This window comes from Megalops cyprinoides, chromosome 16, assembly GCF_013368585.1.
Source record: "Megalops cyprinoides isolate fMegCyp1 chromosome 16, fMegCyp1.pri, whole genome shotgun sequence".
Taxonomy (NCBI): Eukaryota; Metazoa; Chordata; class Actinopteri; order Elopiformes; family Megalopidae; genus Megalops; species Megalops cyprinoides.
In genome coordinates, this window is record NC_050598.1 from 19,461,220 (window position 1) to 19,480,283 (window position 19,064).

At 42.5% G+C, this 19,064-nt stretch overlaps 1 protein-coding gene across 2 annotated transcripts; it reads right to left on the minus strand.

Annotated features, from left to right (window-relative positions):
• Window positions 1-4,279: 4,279 nt before the first annotated feature.
• smad5 (SMAD family member 5) lies at window positions 4,280-17,923 on the minus strand. 2 transcript variants are annotated; one of them, XM_036548651.1, is made up of 7 exons: window positions 17,801-17,923; window positions 11,253-12,128; window positions 10,036-10,293; window positions 6,976-7,086; window positions 6,195-6,416; window positions 5,364-5,620; window positions 4,280-5,109 (listed from the first exon to the last, which is right to left on the minus strand). In XM_036548651.1, the coding sequence occupies exons 2-7, from the start codon at window positions 11,653-11,655 to the stop codon at window positions 4,966-4,968; spliced, it is 1,395 nt and encodes a 464-aa protein (XP_036404544.1). In that variant the 5' UTR covers window positions 11,656-12,128; window positions 17,801-17,923; the 3' UTR covers window positions 4,280-4,965. The 2 variants fall into 2 exon arrangements, with proteins under 2 accessions (XP_036404544.1, XP_036404543.1); XM_036548650.1 differs by having other exon boundaries at window positions 6,195-6,419.
• Window positions 17,924-19,064: the final 1,141 nt, after the last annotated feature.

A 19,064-nucleotide genomic window follows, 5' to 3' on the forward strand; every position in this document is an offset into this window, starting at 1 on the left:
ATGCGTAAGATTATTCCCCCACGGCCTGTGTGGAATAGTTTGCCAGCTAGCAAAAGTTAATTTATATGTTTGGTCAAGGCCCCACCTTTCCCACCACATACTTTTCGAATCCGTGTCGAAGCCTAATAGGATCAGGAAGACCACGATGCGCCACTACCGTAAAACTACATTCATAAACGAATCATTTTTTAGTAACGGCAAGGTAAAGGTAATTAAACAAAATAAGTCACACAAATGTATACATCTCGGTTCAAGTCTGTCCTTTTCAGTATGTTTCGGGTTTTCTTTTTTTCCTCATTTCATGTGTGCAATAACATGTGTAGCCTTGACTTCCTTATCATTCTAAATCCTCTCTTTGATTGTCAAACACTCTTTGTCTGAGAACTGAAACCCCAAAGCTTCTAAGGTCAGGGTGGAGGGGAGGCTGCCACTGACACGTCAGAATTGAAGCTCGTTTCTTTTGCGATTATATTTTACATTATACGGTAAAAAACTGACGCGGACCAGTAGTCTTGCGCAAACGCTATTTCCACCAATCAGAGGGTTGCAAGTTTTCTATCCGTTTGATAGGGGGTGGAGGCAACAACTAAATTATAATAATTTTGATAATCAAATTATTATTATTATTATTATTATTATTATTATTATTATTATTATTATTACAGACATTTGTGGCTGTTTTATAAACCCGGAAGACATATATAAATGGAAAACAGATGTTCAAAAAAACTATATCAAACGAGCATGTGCGTACAGGCATACATCCTATGCTTGTGGTCTTGGATGCAGTTTGAGGTTGTTCCTTAACTGGTGGCATCTCAGAATGTATGGCTTCTTTGGCTTCTTTGTTGCTCTGTCTGATTATGTTTGACGTGTCCCAGAGGTATGAAACATCCACCATCTGTTCAGCAGCAACTTTATGTTCTGTGTGTGTGTGTGTGTGTTCTCCTAGGGCACATCTGTGACGTGTTTACGAAATAAATTCAGTTTTGCTGGTCAGTGTTCCACTTGCAGTGCTCAGCATAAGTCCCTAGACTTCATATTATGCTATGACATAAAAGAATCACAATCTGAAAATTCTCACTAGTGTCATAGGATTAAAATATGCATTTTGTATTAATGTTTTAGCAATTTTTACATTGGCTTGTAGCAGAAGGCCAGTGCTGGAGTTTTGTGGCTTTTTCTGCCATCTTGTGGATAAAAGATGGAAGCACATAGTTCCAAATAACATTTCAGTAATTATACAAGAATGGATACACACAGGCCAAGGATTCACATGCTTCACATTGGCAAAAAAAAAAAAAAAAACACAGCTCATTTTTATTTACCATTAAATATCTGAAATTGCATAATTTTCCAGAATTACTTTAAAGCCCTCACCTCTCTTTGAAGGAACATTATGAGGAGCAAGTGCCTACTTGCTTAAATAGATTACTTACATTAAGCATATAGTTTTTGTCATTTTATTATAACATGGAGCAGTGGATATGTCATAAAAACAGAGAGTTCACTCCTAGAAAAGAAACACTGAAGACCCTGCAACCTGTCCAGGTGATGGAGTCTTGTGGGGGACATATTTTATTTTATAATAATTTTATAATTTTACAATATTTATTTATTTTATGTATTATGTAAAATTTCAGTTATACAGATGGAGTCTATGGGTTGTTGTGATGGGTATTCTGTGATGATCATGTGGGACATTGGGGGACCAGGTTGGTGAGCTTGTCTCCTTTGCATGGTCAAGCCATTTCAGCGACGCATAAGGATCTCTGTGTTAACCAGAGGAGTAGAGTGAACACAGATGACTGTGTTTGCATGGAACAAAACTCAGGAGACATTCTGGTATGTGGGGAGAGAAACAGATCCAGTTGTTAGGGCAGAGATCTTTCACTGAATGTCCATGTAATTTTAACCAAACTATGAAATCAACTGAATTTTGAACATCTGAATAATAGTGCACAATGTTCTCTATACTGATTTAAACATGTTTACATTTATGTCACACCATGTCTCTCTCAGGTGAGTAGCAAGGGTAACTCCACTGAGTTTGAAGAATATTTCAGTAATGGATATGGGAAGAAGTTTCACATAAGGATTTCCTCTCAAAATCATACTGTTATTTTGGACCATCTAACAGTTTTCAGAGCGGTACGAATGTGACACAAAGCACAATCAGTGATGCACTAGCTTAGCCACAGACAGTGGAGAGGCACAAGAGAGACAGAAGAAACGGAGACACAATTGAAATCCAAAGGGAGGTACATTAACAGACACAATATCTTTCAATGAATTTCAAGAAAATCATTTAATGTGTTCACAACTTAAGCACTCTTCAGTGTTCAAGATTAGTTCTTGAATGTTGTCATTTTCAATCTACCTGATCTATTCTGTTTTATTAAAAAAAATCAGTGTCCTGTCCAATAATGAGGGGATCTCTCTCCTCAATACAGCATGTCATGTACGAGATCTCTTATGAACACTAAACTTGTGAGAAAAAGCCCATTAACTTGCCCTTCTCCCCAATGGAGATACCTCCAAATGCCCAGTTTGTGAGCCAGTTGGCCTTGGAAGGTTCCTCTCAGCCAGGAAAAGGTCTGCTGCTTAACCTATGGTCTGGCACACATGCAGAAGTGGTATGTGTCTTTGAAATCAAGTGAATATGTTCATATTTTCTGCCAAGGTCGATATATGGACTTCTTAGGGATCTCAGCTCTTGTACAACCATTTGGATGCTCATTTTTGCCTCATTTACTATACTTTGGTACTTGGTTGACACCATTGGACTCTTACTTTTTTTTTTGGAGGGGGGGTCAAATGTTGAATGAAATAGTTGTAATTTGGATGTTCGCATTATGTTCAGTCAAAAACACATCATTTTAATCAATGTAATTCATTAAATTCTAGCTTACCATGATGGCAAGACCACAAGTCCTAACATTTACAAGTGAGATATATGGAGAAAATGGAAGTGATTCTGAATTGTAAAGTTCAGTTAGAGTATTTTTATATCCGTACTGATGACAATATGCACTTGGCAAACATTAAATAACTATTTTCTGGTAATATGTGATAAGAGCTTGTCAACGACATTGATGTGTCATTTCCTGAAAAATGTTCAGTAACAATGAAACACCTACACCCTAAATCAGACATACATAATCCATTTACTGCCTTTGAAGTGCTATGGCCATATACTGGTTTAAAGTATTCATCTGGAACAGTTTAAGAGGCCCTCAAGTGTGACCAACGTATAAATCCAAAATATAGAACAAAGGGAACATTAGCGTTTCTCTTTTGTGCCAAAAGGCTGTCTAAATCACTTCCCCAGGTCACTACAAAGTAACAAGCACCAAATTCAGTTGTTTGCTTATCAGCACCTGGTATCACAAGAGATCGGCTGGCTCACCACTGTATGAGTTACTGTTGTGTGCACATACATAATTGGGTGTTTGCGCCCGAGTTCCTGCACCTCACATTTCATGTATGCTTTTTACATATGCTTGTGTATGTCACAATGTAGATACTGTAGACAGATGAGATATAGTTTGCACCACAGCTGGTTTCACCTGACTACACAAAAATGATATCCATCTGCTTGAACTTTGAAGTGAAAGGTCAGTATGAGTTCAATAACATGTTCTAAACTAATGTCTATTCAATTCTAGCTTCTATGATGTTCCTAATGGGATTAGGGACCCCAATGTCTTCATTCCTCCCTCATTCTGCAAGTCAAGAGAAGCAGACATAAATATGAAAAGATGGATGACCAAATCCTAATTCTCTCAATAATACAGAAGAGATGGATGACCAGGTTCTATTTTTCAGTAAATATAAATGCAAATTAAAGAACACTGGGCTTATTTTCATTATTTTTTCAAGTCTAATGTCAATGTCCCCTTCCATCTGTTACGCTCCTATTTTGGGGGATTACTTCACGAATCTTAGACATTTAAAAATCAAACAAAGTCTGATCTTACCAGTAAAATCCAAACCAAGGCTGGGATCTTGACTTAAACCCACAACTAAATATGATAGTGGTGATGAACACAGGTAACATACTTATACAGGTTTACGGTAATTAAATTCAAATAGACACAAGGTGTAATTTTGCTTTCATTTTAAAAAAGAATGAATTTAACCAAATGTTTATCTGAAACAACTTGCAATTAGGTTTAATTCCATCAATGCTTAGAACAATACACCTGCAAAACATTTTAAAAACAATTAAAAACATTAAATTTGAGTCACTTCAGCAATGGATCTCCCAGATCAGGTGTAGGTTTAAGACGGACTTTATTTAAAGGAAGCCATTATTTAGTGTTCTGTCTAAATGCAACAGGAGTGCGAAAAAGGAACATCTTTGCAGTGAGTTCTGGGACTAATAGTAAATGTATAACTACAACTATGCCTTAGTTGTAAATAGCTAGGATTAGACAAAATAGCAAGTAAAAGATTCTTACAGAAAAAAGGAAACAAAAACAAAAAAATGTTTAATGGTTGGTGTAGGGAAGGGGGTACATACGAAAACACTATTTCAGTTCCTTTCAACTACTGAACAATCTACTGAAAGAGACTAAAAATCGCTCATACAAGCATCATTTCAAAGCAATTTTATGCAAAAACAAAGACAATTAAAAGTGAACTGCTCTCTGATAGAGTCCTACTCTGACAAGATGCAGCAAGTGACGACAGTTTGTTTCCGATGTTTTTTGTTGTTTGTTTTTTGCAGTAGTTCATCCATTCTGTGCCACCGCATTGAGTTTTCCGCTACAAGATTTGACCGTAGCCACTGAGTCTTTCTACACGTCTTTCTGACTGCTTTAGGACCAGAGGCCCCTTCTGCAGGTAGTGTAAACAGTTCTGCCGTATAGGCCTCCTTTTCTCATAATCAAACATGTAAAATTAAAAAAAGGAAAGTGAAAAATAAAAAAAAGAAACACCCATCTCCTCTACGAGCAACCATTAGGAAACAGAGGAGATGGGGTTCATAGGAGAGCCCATTTGTGTTAACACTTTATCCAGCCACTGGAGGGGGCCATGCAGGTGCACCTCTATCCAGCAGGGGGTGCTGGTGACATCTTGTCGGTGATATTCAGCACCCCAGCCCTAGGGAAAGAAGAACAGTGTCATCAGTCCAAGTGCTTGAAATGTATCTGCCAGAATACTTTGTTTACTCTTGCAATTTCACTCAAGAAAACATTTAGTTCAAATTCATATTACAGAGAATCACAGTTACTTTCTGGACATTTTACTGCATGCGTTTACAAAAACAGTTTTTAGGCGGTGATGACTTGGAGCTCTGTTTGATGTGCTGTATCTCACAATCATAGACCTCTCTGTTGCCTGGGCTGCTTGCATACCTTCACGAAGCTCATGCGTATGGTGCACATTTTGGTGAGCTCGTACACGGCCTCGAAGCCGTGGTTGACGGACTGGGCCAGCAGCTGGGCGAACTCTTGGTTGTTGAAGATCTTGAGGCTGCAGCCACTAGGGATCTTGCAGACGGTGGTGGGGTGGAAGCCATGGTGGTAGTTGCAGTTGCGGCTCTGGACAAAGATGCTGGTGTCACTCAGGCACTCGGCATAAACCTCCCCGCCAACGTAGTACAGGTGGACACCTGAGGGAAGACACAGAAACAGCAAAGGCAAAATTAACACAAAAATATATAGGAGGGGCCAGAGGAAGACTTAAGGTTCAATCCATGAATGCTGGCTCTATGAGAGCCTAATACCCTGAGAAAGTGTCTACTTGGAAATCCCATACATGTACAATTCTGCCTTGTAAGGATTTAGCATGTGCCTTATTTTTCAACACCTTTTGTTGATGGTGATTTCCTCATGTTCACTACTTTTTACCTAGAAAGCTAAACTTACTATCACATTTAACAGACAATCTCATCCAGAACGAGTTACAGAAGTGCATACAAAAAGGCTAGGAAAACATTAACTCACATGTTTCTGATTTATAGAAATAGCCTTAAGTTTCCATTAATATCAATACAACACTCACATCCATAACAAGTTAAAGTCCATACAAAAAGGCTAGGCAAACAATAATCCACAGATATGATTCTGATTAGCAGAAATAGCCCAAGGTTTCCATTAGTATAAATACAATTCAGATATTTTGAAATTAGCTCTGCATTAACTAAAATCAGCAGGGAGGGTCTGAGGTATTGCTGCAGCGCGCACCTTTGCCAATGTGGCGGCGAGTGTTCTCGATGGTCGAGTTGCGGTTGACATTGGAGAGCAGGCCCAGGCAGAAGCGGTTCTTGTTGTTGGACGGGTCGGTGAAGCCATCGACCAGCACGCTGGTGGAGGAAGCGTGGTAGGCTTCGCCCACGCGATTATTGAGCTCATAGTAAACGATGGAGCACCAGTGGCTGGGCTCCTCATACTCCACTGGCTGGACATCTACTGGGACACAAACATTTAATTCAGCACACCTTCTCACTGAGTACAACATGACAAGTGATACATTCACTACATTGTTTTAAGTATAAGCATTTAAATTGCATTAACAAGTCACACCCTGGATTTGTCTTAGGCTGTCCACATGCAAAACTTGCCCCTGGTAATCACTCCCCATTCAAGTTATGTTTAGCCAATCAAAAATTCTTGTGGACTTCATACAGAGGACTTGTGTGATAATTAACTTCAACTAAATGGTAATCTTGGGTACTGCATTAATGCCTTCAGTAGATGGCTGGGACATTGAAAGAAAATGACCACCAGGGTGATTTACACCTCTGGAAGATCTGGCATTGTTTTAACAGCACTTAAAACATGAAGGGATGCAGCAAGTCCAAGAAAACAATAGGAAACATTCACACATTGCTGTGGTTTAGCTGTTGATTCAATTAAACACTGCTTTAAATTAAAACACTGATGGTGACTGAAAACTGAAAGACCAACTGTAGCACTGGATCCTGCTACACATTTGTGTATGTGTGTACAAGGGAGAGGGCATTACCTCCTCGAGGCATATTCTGGGGTACCATGCTGCTCCCCGTCTCCATAGACTGAGAGCTGTCCTGCCCCATCTGCTCGTCAGGGGGCATGTAGGCTGGGGGTGGGGTGTCAGCTGGAAGGGGGACAGAGCACAAAAAGACACCAGTTAACCCAGGCACAGCTGCTGCAGGCAAATGGCTCCCCACACCACAGCCGTCCTCTGGGGAGCACCGCCCATGGATCCATACAGGAAGGAGCCTCCCAGGGCGTGGGTAACTTTCAGTGCACCGTTTCAAAGATCCATACATAAAACATGGGATTCTGTCCTCCTTCCAGTGGTATACTAAAACCACCAGTCCTCACAAGATCAAAATCGAGCGAAATGATCTCTCCTTGCTTTGTTGTGTACAAAAAACAACTATATCAGCTTGGCATATGAAGAGCAGTTCACCAACAGACCACAAGATGGGGACAGAGAGCATGCCATAGTTTTATCCGGGGGGTGAAATTAAAATGTCCCCTGAAAGAAGCTCAACCTTCTTGTGATAAATCTGTGTAAATGCATTAAGTTACCATTATAATCACATATCTGCAGACCAGAGCAGTCTAACAACAAACGTAAGGCCCTGTTTCTCTCTGGACAGGGAAGGTCTGAAATCAGAGTATTTCACATTTCCCTTTAACATTTCACAGAGGTAATAAAGCCAACGTAACACTGTGAAAGCACGCCTTCTGAACGAGAAGCTGTTTTCCAAGTTTGTCTGTGAGTTGTCAACTGCTCAGAAGTGACTTCAGTCTGTTGTGTATATGCACAGGCACAAGGATAATGTCACAAAAGCACACCTACAACTATCCTCTGAAATACAGCAGCGGTTTTTGTGATTTAATATCTGTACATAGATGAAGTGGTAAATATATCCCCAGTTTGTACAAGTATTTGAAAAAAGGAATGGTGTTCAACTGCTTGTACCTGGCACACACACAAGTAAAAGGCCCTGAGACAGATGGTCTATAAACAATTATATTCAATCAAAGTTTCCATGGGTTTTGTTTTCTCCTAGATCCACCCAAGATGCCTTCTAAAATGCACCTATTTTCCCACTGTACTGCTGTGGTTCAAACAGCTCACATTTCCCATCCCTAAAGCTCGCTGATGAATCCCCGGTCGAGATCAACTGAGGACAGGGAGCTGAGTCTTTGTCCGGCCAAACGCGCATCAGAAAGGCCTGGATTCAGAGCTGTGTGATCAGGGTAATTCACCCGGATTAAAAAAAAAAAAAAAAAAGGGACCCCTGCCTTTCCCGTCAATACCGCCACTAGACGAGTGCTCGCTTCTGGCTGACTGCGCACGGCCCGCAGATGCGTGCATCAGCGAATCGGGGAGACACGGGCGTGTGGAGGGCGGCCCTGTGCCCAGCGCTGGGCACCCACCAGCGTGGCATTCAGCACACAGGAGTTACCCTGGCTTTGCAGAGCTGCTTAGTTGGCACATTAATTGTCCGCTGCCAGCGACCTGCTTTGAATGCCCTGTCACCACAACTTAATAGGCGCTCGCCGTGTCCAGAATGCACAATCACTCCCTGATCCGCAGTGTGCTGCGTGACGTGGGCCCTAAACTTGTGACCCCCGTAACCTGCACGAAAATAATAAGGGTGCGCTGTCCACCCTGCCCGAAGAAGCCTGAGGCTTGGCCGGCCCAGTCACTTCATCCTTCTCCCGTGATGGGCACACAATGCTACTTCACTGAGCGGTGCCACACAGTAGTTACAGAACAAGAGTTGTATACAAAGGCTGCATGTTTGAATCTTAGGTGGGGGATTGCTGTATGCTTAAGCAATGGGAATATTCCCTGAGCACATGCTCCAGAAAATGTCTAGTTGTATAATAAGACAATGTCAAGTAAAAGCTATATAGACAGGGATGGATAGGGATGTCTTAAGTGAACAATTACTATAAAAATGTTTTAGAAAGGTAACTGCACCCGTGATATTGTTGAATCGAAAGACCAATTAAGAATAAAAGAGATGCAGTTTTCTGAATAACATAAGTGGGAATAGCTAAGTATTTTATACTTCTACAACTGATTTTTATTTCAAAGGAGCCACTTCAGATAAAGATCTAATCAGTGTCAGTTGCATACATTGTAAATTCTCCTTAAAGACCAAAGCACCCACTGTAGATGTGGAAGTTCAAGCAGATGCAAAAAAGAAACTGTAATGTACATATCAGTTCTAACACAGCCAATGCACTCCTCTTCCACTAAACCCTTATCCACTTGTAAAAAGCTTACTAACTGCCGTTGCAAACAAACAGGTAGACATGCTTTTTCATGCATTTTATGCATTTTTATGGATCAATTTAACACAAACCGTTAACATAACTTCAGTAAGTAGCAAGTTAATATATCTGGGTGCAAAATCAAATATAGGAGCTGTTCAGAACTAGCCAAGTGACAATTCTGGACCGCCTGGTAACTTACAAATAGCTAGCTAAATAAACTTGATAGGTAAAAGGATTTTAGTTAAATACAGTTGGCTTTTGTAGTTTAAGATTGTAAATAGGCTGTTTACTTCTGTTGTTTAAGCATGAGGGAGAGCTGGGGGGACATTCAGCACATGTACCTCCTCAGCCTTATTCACTGGCCCTCACCTCTCCCTTGCACCTCTGGAAAAACATGACCAGTACCAACAGACCACACAAACAACCTATTAGTCTTTCACTCTAAGTTTCCACAGCAACAGGACAAAAAGAAAATGTAAAGGCTTGGGGGAAACTGTAGAGAGTGAAAGTAGTACACTGTCTTTGAAAACACAATGGTGCACATGTTAAAAGTAGAATTAAAAGCAAAGATTGTGGAGCTGGAAGAGTGAAGTGTTTTGCCACCATAGTATGAAACACACGGTTTGTTCCATGAGGGACAAAACCATATCTCTTACCACCTATCTATAGTAATGCCCAATTCACCGTGTCCACCACCAAATCGATTGCTGTACCCTTGATCTTTAAACCATATCATGATGGAGACACATCATCTCAATGCTGCCCTGGGTTTGAAACCTGCAGGTGTGGGAACGGCACTCACCTGGCAGCTGGAAGGGGCTGGAGGGCCCGGAGCTGGCGGGCGAGTTGGGGTAGGTGCCGCTGCTGGCAGGCGAGGGCGGGTAGGGCGAGTTGGGGGAGATGGGGAAGGAGCCGCCCCCGCTGTGCTGCTGGAAGGACTCCGGGAAGGTGGCGTTCAGCGGCATGTGCGGCTCGTTGTGGCTCAGGTTGCGGAACTGGACCAGGAGGCTGTGCTGGGGGTTGAACTCGCTGTGCCGGGGCACCAAGACCGGGGGCAACACTACGGTGGAGAGAAGAAGAGCCATTTTCACCGCTCAGCCACAATGTACCAGAGAGGATGACGACTACAGCTCGTTCAATGGCCTCATGTGTGTCATATCACAATGTTTCCAAGACAACTGTCATAAGAGATTTTCATGACAGCCAAAGCTAAAACATGTTTTACATGAGCAAGGTTAAGCTTTACAGTACCCAACATTTAAACTAAGTATGACAGAGACACAAGAGAAAAATTGTGGAGAAAACAAAATTTAGCAAAAGATTGTTTTCTTCATAATTGCTGCGGTTTTCAAAGATCTGACCGACAGAATGTGAGATCATCCACACTCTAGGCTTTGGAGATTTAGTTGGTGCCTCTGACTCATAATAATGTAACGGTAAAAGAGCGGAGATTCTAGCCCTAGTGTGTTGTCTCCCCAGAGGGGATATGTGATATCTGCCCTTGAACGGTTCAATACAGAGCTCCCCATCTCCAGTAAGTCAGAGGAGGAGGGAAGCAGGGGCCACAGGACCAATCAGCCTGCCTCCTCAGGAGGAGAGCTTTAAAAGCATCGTGAAAATGGATAGAAATCTCCCTTCAAATTGAATTTAAAATGTTCACCATCTAAAGCATCGACCATCAAACATCTCCGGTAATCTAATCAGAAGAGCAGATTACAAAAAGCTTTGGTTTCCCGTCCATTTGTGATTTCCTGGTGGCCTTTGGAAAACTAAGAAACTGAAACACTTTTTTCCTGGCACATAATAAACACACATCTAGAAACACAAAGAACATACCTTACTGAAACATCATTTTTCGTATAATTCGCCAAGGCCAAGTCTCCTCGCTAATTACATGCTTGTACACAATTGACCTTTACACTTTGTAAAACCAAAGAAAAAAAAAAAAAAAACAAAACAATGAAAGAGGTCTGGTTAACACTAGTGAATTTAACCCTTGGCATTCCCCTAGGCACCCACCTGGGCTCTCCACACGCTTGTAGTGATAGGGGTTGATGCAGACCTCCTTCTGCTTGGAGCCGAAGGGGTACTCGCACACTTCCAGGGGCTTGAGCTCGTGGTGGGACTGCAGGTCGGGCCAGCGCCACACGCGGCAGTAGATGACGTGGGGCAGGCCCTTGCGGTGGGACACCTGGAGGCGGCCGTCCAGCGAGCGGGGGATGGTCACGCACTTGCTGGGCTGGCCGGGGCTGCTAAGGGCCTTCTCCAGGTCCTCCATGGCACCCTTCTTCTTCTTCAGCTTCTTCACCAGGGCGTCCACCGCCTTCTCGGCCCACTTCTCCTCCTCGTCGCCCTGCTTCCACCCCAGCAGCCGCTTGACGGCCGGGCTGGTGAAGGAGAACAGGCTGGACATGGAGGTCATAGCGCTGCGTCGCACCAGGAAGAAGGGACTCCACGAGTCCTCGCGGCAGTCTGCGGCGGCGGTGATGGGGTGTGTGTGTGAGCGTGTGTGAGTGAGTGTGTGTGCGTGTTTGTGTGTGCGAGGGGGCGGGGAGGGGGATTAGCCTTGCGCCACCAAGGACAGGAAAAGGAGGCAGGAAGCAGCTGCCAGCTCTCAGGAAGGCCTGGAGAGAGCGGGATGTCGCTGGTTCACAGCCGCGCCTGGAAATGGAGCAGTTCTGGGAAATGAGGGACGACAGGGACCAGCGCACTTGTACTCAAAAGCTGCTTGCTATTGCAGGGCCAGCAAGGAGAAGGCAAAAGGTACAGAGCCTGCTGTGGTGGCCGAAGGCTCTCACAGGCGTAAAAGACGGGTGTCTATCTTCTCTTGGCCTTGTGCGTCCAGTCGCTTGGCTAATCCATGCCACACTACGGTGTGTAACAGTAGAGTATTGCCTGCAAGAGAGAAAACACAGAGTGTCAGACCAACAGTTACAGAGTGTGCGATGCCTTGGCCCCATTTAAAGCCATACCGTTGCTGGCAGCTGCCATTTGGCAGCATCCCAGCCATTGAGTTCAAATATCACCCTCAGATTCTTTAGCTTTGCACACTTTTGGACTTACTGAGATGGGTCGCTGACCAGAAGGAGGACTCAGCAAGCAGCCGACCTACCGAGTCTCGTCCAGCAAGTTCTCTGGGTGGGGCGGCCGGACAGGCAAAAGCACAGCTGCTGAGCTTTGAGCGCAACCCCCGGCAAAAAGGATGTCGGCCGCTGAGAGCCGCTTCCTCTAACCCCGTCCCTCCCCCCCTCCTCTCCCCTCCCTCACAGCCCCACAGCTGCCAAACATCACTGTCTGTCCTTTGTGACATGTTTTTGGAACTGTGCACGCTCCCCCTGCATGCCAGGCCTGTGTGAGAAACAGGGGAGAGGAGGGTGAGGAGAGGGTGCAGTGGGCTCTGCAGAACTGCCCCTCGTACTCGGCCCTTTCCCCCTCAGACTTAGCCGAGGAGCGTGTCTCCTATCGGACAGAGCTCACACTGTGCTATCTACAGAGGCACCAGGTGCTGCAGCTCTTCAAAGCCTGACCTTGAGCACACTAAACACAGGAAAGAAGTTTCTATAGGCGAGGAGAGGCAGCACTTTTTATGGTACCAGAAAACAATGGCCGTGTGGAAAAAAAATCATGCCTTGAGTGGTGTTACACACAGATTGACAAGAAGTTTCATACACGCTTCCTAATTTGTGTATTGCGGCTGAGGATTCGAGGACCGCCCTGCGACCACTGCGATCCTGTTGATTCTGACAAGCAGCGGGGCGACCACTTCCTTGAACTGGGCCACCTGGTGTCAACCACTTATCTATTCACAACTGGCAGTTTCTTCAGGAGAGTGGACTGAGAGCAGAGCTGCCCTTTTGTCATGCAGAATCAAATGAAGTGCTTTCATGTGGTCCTGCGGCTCTTTAAGAAAAACAATAGGGACAACAGATGATCAACAGATCTCAGAGTCTGTCACATCTGGAGAAAAGACACATCAAAGAAGCTGAAAGTAAAAGCCCTTTAGAAAAAGTCTCTAGTATATTAAACGTCTCCCTGCAGAGAGAGGGACAGAGAAGTTATCTTTTCTCCTTTTCACCAGATTCAAGGAGTTACAGGGCACCTCACTGGTCTGCATACAGTAATTAACTATTTTCATTTATATCAATTTATATTTTTACATTCATAATAACACTTACAAAATAAACACATTTATAAATACCAGATTTAGTCAGTGTGTTAAGACCTCTATTAGGGTAATCAGTCTGAAAATCCCCCAAAATATTCCAAAATTAATCCCCTAGATTAATGTTTGTTTATATAGACCAAGCAGTCTCTCACTGCAGATTGGCTCAGCATTGTATATCCAAAACTCATACTGGAGATTTTTTTCTAATAATCTTAAAATTGCTGACTTTCCTTTTGAATTAATAAAGTGCTTTGTACCTACCTATCTATCTAATGAAAAAAACACAACAGGCAACAACGTAAATGGGCAAACTGATGTTACAGCCATCCATAAAATGACAGTAAATGCTGTGCGGTTCTTGTTTACCAGGGAAGGAGAGGGATGAATTGAGGCTGCCGTTCTGCAGACAAAAAAAACAACAACCGGGTGTCATCTTTTTACTCTGAAGGGGTGTGAGGAGGAGGGAGGGAGGGAGCGGGACCTTCCTTATCGGCGGCTGCTGGTGGCTAACAAACGCGCTGGGCTCCTTACGGCGGCGGTGAGCGACGACGGCAATACAGTAATCTTAACTACAGGAAACGGGGCCACAGCTTCCCGAGCCCGCCAGCGATAACGCGCACGCACTTCACTCCGAAAACTTCCTTCCACTTCCCACCGCAGGCGGGCTCGCAGTGATTCGCGGGGCGGCCAGTCCAGTCCCACCGCTCCGCATTCTGCAAAGTCAGACAAGGACACTTCCAGCCCAGCTCCCTCTATTGATTTTTCTGGGGGCTCTTACGCAAAGAATGCTTTTCACTGCAGTTAAGCTCTAATGGCTAGAGCTCATTCGGCAGAGCATTTACCCCCACACAGCGAACACTTCATTTATAAGCATATGGCACACGTGATGTGATCCTTACAAGAAGACAGTTCTTATAATACTGGAGCGTTCTTTATTGATTGAGACAATTTTGTTCTAAATGCCCTTTGCCATTGACTGTGATTGACTCTAAGAGTGACTCAAGTGCACAAAGTCACTCAACATGCGCACTAATAATTATTAAGAAATGAAATGTTTTGGTTATATTAAGTCAGCCACTTCCTATTTAGCAAGGCTGCAGCTCTAGGAAAAAATGAGAATTGCTCACATTCAGCACTCTTTGTTTTAAAGGATGTAAAATGGATGTGTATGTGTGTGTGGGTGTTAACCTCAAGGGCGTGACACCCAGCGCATTCGCACTGCAGGGCGGCTTACTTAGACACAAATGGGAGATGATTCTGGTGACACAGATTTGGTTCCCTCTGCCCTGGTCTGTGTAAACCCCCCTCCTCGATGCCCAAGAGATACCGTACAATGCTTAATTGCGCCTGACTCTGAGCCAAATGCACTCACAGCGTCCCGGGGGTTGTACCTTGCATCCTCACCACACCAGAATACATTATTTACCAATTCAGTAATCATGCTAGCACTGCGAAAGACATTCAAAATTGCAATCGACTGGGATAGCTTCTCCAGCTGCTGTATGGATACAATGCAGCAAAGCTGTTCACCCCCTACATCTTGCTGATGCCTGCAAATTGTGAGGGAGGAAATGTCTTTATAAATAATCAGTATTTGCTGTGTTTCCATGAGCACAGGCGTGGAAGTAGCTCACTTGGAAAGCATCCAGCACTGGTGTTTCCACTTACCCCATCTACACCTGAGCATGACCAAATTCATGCCTTCCTGCCTTCCAGCATTGTACTAGCACCTGGGGCTGAACTTAGATCATGCTTGTTGGCCAAAAGTAGATTTGCAGTCAAGTGCAAAACAATACTTGTTGTTTTGGATAGAGCTTATTTCAAGTAATGTCTTGACATATGAGTAGCTAGTTATCCATCTACAACTGAAAATGTGCATTTGTAAGGCGTACTCCAGTGGTAGTTTCTGACTGAAGACATGAAAACGCTTTCATTTCATAACTCCAGACCATCAGAAAATTCATCACACACTGCTATCAGTTGCAACACCTTAATCTATCACATTAGCTAGTCACCAAGCAATCCAATTACCAAGCAGGTCAGTCAGTTAGTTCTTACAAGTTCTCGCCAACTTTTACCTGCATCTGAAACCAGTATTGTATCCATATATGTGTACATGTTGAAACCACACTGTATCTGTGTAGTCACAGATTTCCTTGTCCATCAGGAAACTTCACCTCATTTTATATTCTGTTCACAAAAGTACAGAAAAGCACCTTATAATGTGAAGATCTTTCTTCTTCAAAGACTTCATAGAACTTGGAGATGTCAAGTACTTTAAAATAAACCTCTGACAATCAGCATATGATATGCATAGTTAATACAACTTTAGGAAACTTAACACAGCAAACTGTCATACATACAACATATTTTGGGAGATACAATGTACTTGTATGTGTACATGGCTAATGGAAACATGATTTTCCTTTTTCTGGACAGTTTAAGTTAACAGTCAAGTAATATCTACAGTGATCTGGTATGATGATGACTAACACACAGCTCTGACAAACACCTCGACCCTCAAAATGTGTGTCCCGTCCAACTAATTATGAAATGTGTTATGGGTGTTATTAAATATGTGGTAAGTTTGTTAAATGCAAAGCCAGACACACTATTCAATTCTATTTGATCAATTGTAAGGCGGTACCCTCAACAACACATATGACACAGCGTGTTTTGGTAGAGTCCAGTACAGAATAAATGACTGCAAAATATGAATATAAACAAGCACCCAACATTACAACGGACCACAAGGTGATACAACAGAATGATCAAGCTGACAATAGTCACACAAGTCTATGACAACTCATACCTGTAGAAATAAAACAGTTGTCGTACTTTCTCCAATACCTTCATTCAACTGATAACAATGGACAAACTGCATTTCAGCATTCTGGTAAATCCAACTTTAAAAATCAAGTACAACACTGAATAGATGATATAGTTAGAATGGTTTAATCCTGTTAGATTCCCTTCAAAGTAAGACTGTGCAGGTGATTTTATTTTGACCACACTAGTTTAATTAGTTTGAATAGATCCCACCTGAAGAACTACACCTCAGACAGGAAGCAAAGCCCTTCAAACTAGTCTGAAGCAATGGCTTGGATTCAGCTTCAGTCAGACCAACAGTTAAGAGTGTTTTTTGGTGATAAAGTAAAGCTGTTAATCAGTACTCCAGCAAACCAACCAAAAACGGCTGAATTTCATCGTTCTTCTTTGTATCTGCTTTACAACGACACATATTAAAAATGATCTGTTTAATTGAAATCACCTTAGTTACACTGGCAGTTCTGCCACATGCCAAATTTGGGAAGGCATATTTCAGTTTTTGCTTATTGGAAGCATCTATTTTTAATGAATAAAACCGTAAAAGGGACTTTCTGTCTATATCAATAGCCTTATGAACATAAAAATAATCAATAAAAACAACCCGATTTGTCAAAATTATGCTAAACCTTAAATCTAAGGGGAAAAACTGAAATGTATTTTACACCAGTTTACAGACGACCACGTAAAAGGTGCCATCTTTCCTTCCACCCTCCAGTAATGGGCAACTTGTGAACTCCAGACGTAATCATACTGAGACAATTGTTTCATTAGAATTTCAATTTTCACGACTCGCCATGAGTGTTTCTATCCACAAACGATAATACAATGGAAACCATATCAAAATCGGAATCTCACCTCAGAAATCAAGCTTTGTAATGTATCAATTGTGATTTATCGTGGTCTGAACTATGCAACCATATCTCTGTGGAAGCTATCTCGTTACACTTCAACACGTAAATATGAGATAAAAATGTTACCATTAACTTCTCGGCTACAGTGAAGTTACTGTCCCCATACACGCCGATCATTCGTTTTTTTTTTTTTAACTATTTCAGACGTTACGATTTCAAAATGTACTTCACAACTTTTAAACTCGACAAATAAATGCAGCTACAACGGAACAAACGCCCTTCAAACTGCTATTGAACGAGTCTCTAACACGCTAAAGAACAAATGCTGGAGAACACATTCCAAGCAGGACACAAAGCTGGCCTATCCATTCTAACCCGCTTGCGTTTTGTGTGAAGTGTGTAACTGTTGGTTAAGTTCCTGTAACAGCGGTGGGAAGCTCATGGAGCTTACTAACTAGATTACAATATTCCTGCTCGAAATGGATCACGTTTAAGTTCCAATTCTCAATAACAATTTTACAACAGACGCCATAACGCAGATTCCCCATTCCTCTGAACCCCCCCTCCCCCGACAAAAAGCAAAGAAAAAACTTTTTCTATCACTTCTACACCCCACCCCCTATGAAAAAATTCCATATTTACTCATTAAAAGGAAGTCATCCTAAAACCAGTTAAGCATTATTTATCTAATAAATAGAATATCATTTGATAAGATCGCATACCTTTCGGAAAGTGCGGCGGCTCGCCTAATCTTTTCCCTTTTTTTAAATCTCCGACATAAAGTTGTTTTTTTTTTCTTTTTTTTCCCTGTCTCTGTCTCTCCCCCACTCGTTCTCCTCTCAGATGTCCTGGCGTCAATAAGGCTGGAGGCGGAGCGCCGCAATCCATATCCCTCCGCCAACTCAAAACTCTGCTCTGCTGCGTGAGGCCGTCGGCTCCATAGTGCGAAGTAATGAGAGAATCTTCTCTTTATTTATTAATAGGTGTCTCGGGGTGCCTGCGTAGCCGTGTTTTGCATTGTGCATTGGGCGAGAGTAGATACATTTATTATAACTTAACAAATAAGCTTGACTTTAAAGGTTTGCGTGTGGTATTTAAACATATCAAGGGAATGGCTTGATCTAGACGTTTAATGCCAAAGAAAATTTTATCTTGCACGCCTTCTACCCTTAAATGCCTCCTAGGAATCACCAAAGAAAAATCTATTGCAAATTTACAACTTGACTTTACCATTAAGTATACAGTATGTGAAAGGGGACTGATTAAATTTAAATGTTAACATATATTGCATTTCCTAAATTAAAGTGTAAGATTCTATGAGCTATGTTTCAGTAAATTCTAATTCCAGATTTGGAATTCTACCATCATACCTGCAACAAAGAAATGACACTTAAGTCCACTGTACCATTATGAAAACTGCTTAGCCATCAAGAATAAAATAGGTTAAGAACAGTTGTTTTTAATGAGCAGAATACAGTTCTGGGTATACATTGCCGCTGATTGCTCATATGCTGGTGACAGCACTAACTGAGCAAACCAGAACAGAAATGGCTTGAAAACGTAACTCACAGCCAGCACAGACATTTGCCAGCAATGATCAATGAGGAAGACTTCAAGGCTGAAACTCGCTGCTTATCTGTGAGTCAGGCATTCAAGCCATTTTGTTCTTTATTGTTTCTATTGAGAGATAATCGCGTGATCATGTAAAACATGATTATGACACAATGCATAACACCACACCTTCACGTCGTATCTGGCAGCTTCATCTTCAGTTTAAGTGGAGCATCACAGAGCATGTGGTGTGCCGTCAAGCAAGGATTGGTTTTTTCCCTCCAGTACATTGTTCACTGCGGTGCTTCCTGAAGACCAGAGCTCCCAGCCAGTTCCCAAAGGTTCTGCTCATGCATCTTGGCTGAATTTTGATGCCAGGCTTTCTCAGTGGGATTTAGTTCAGATGACTGTAATGAGCAGCTCATGAACTCAGTT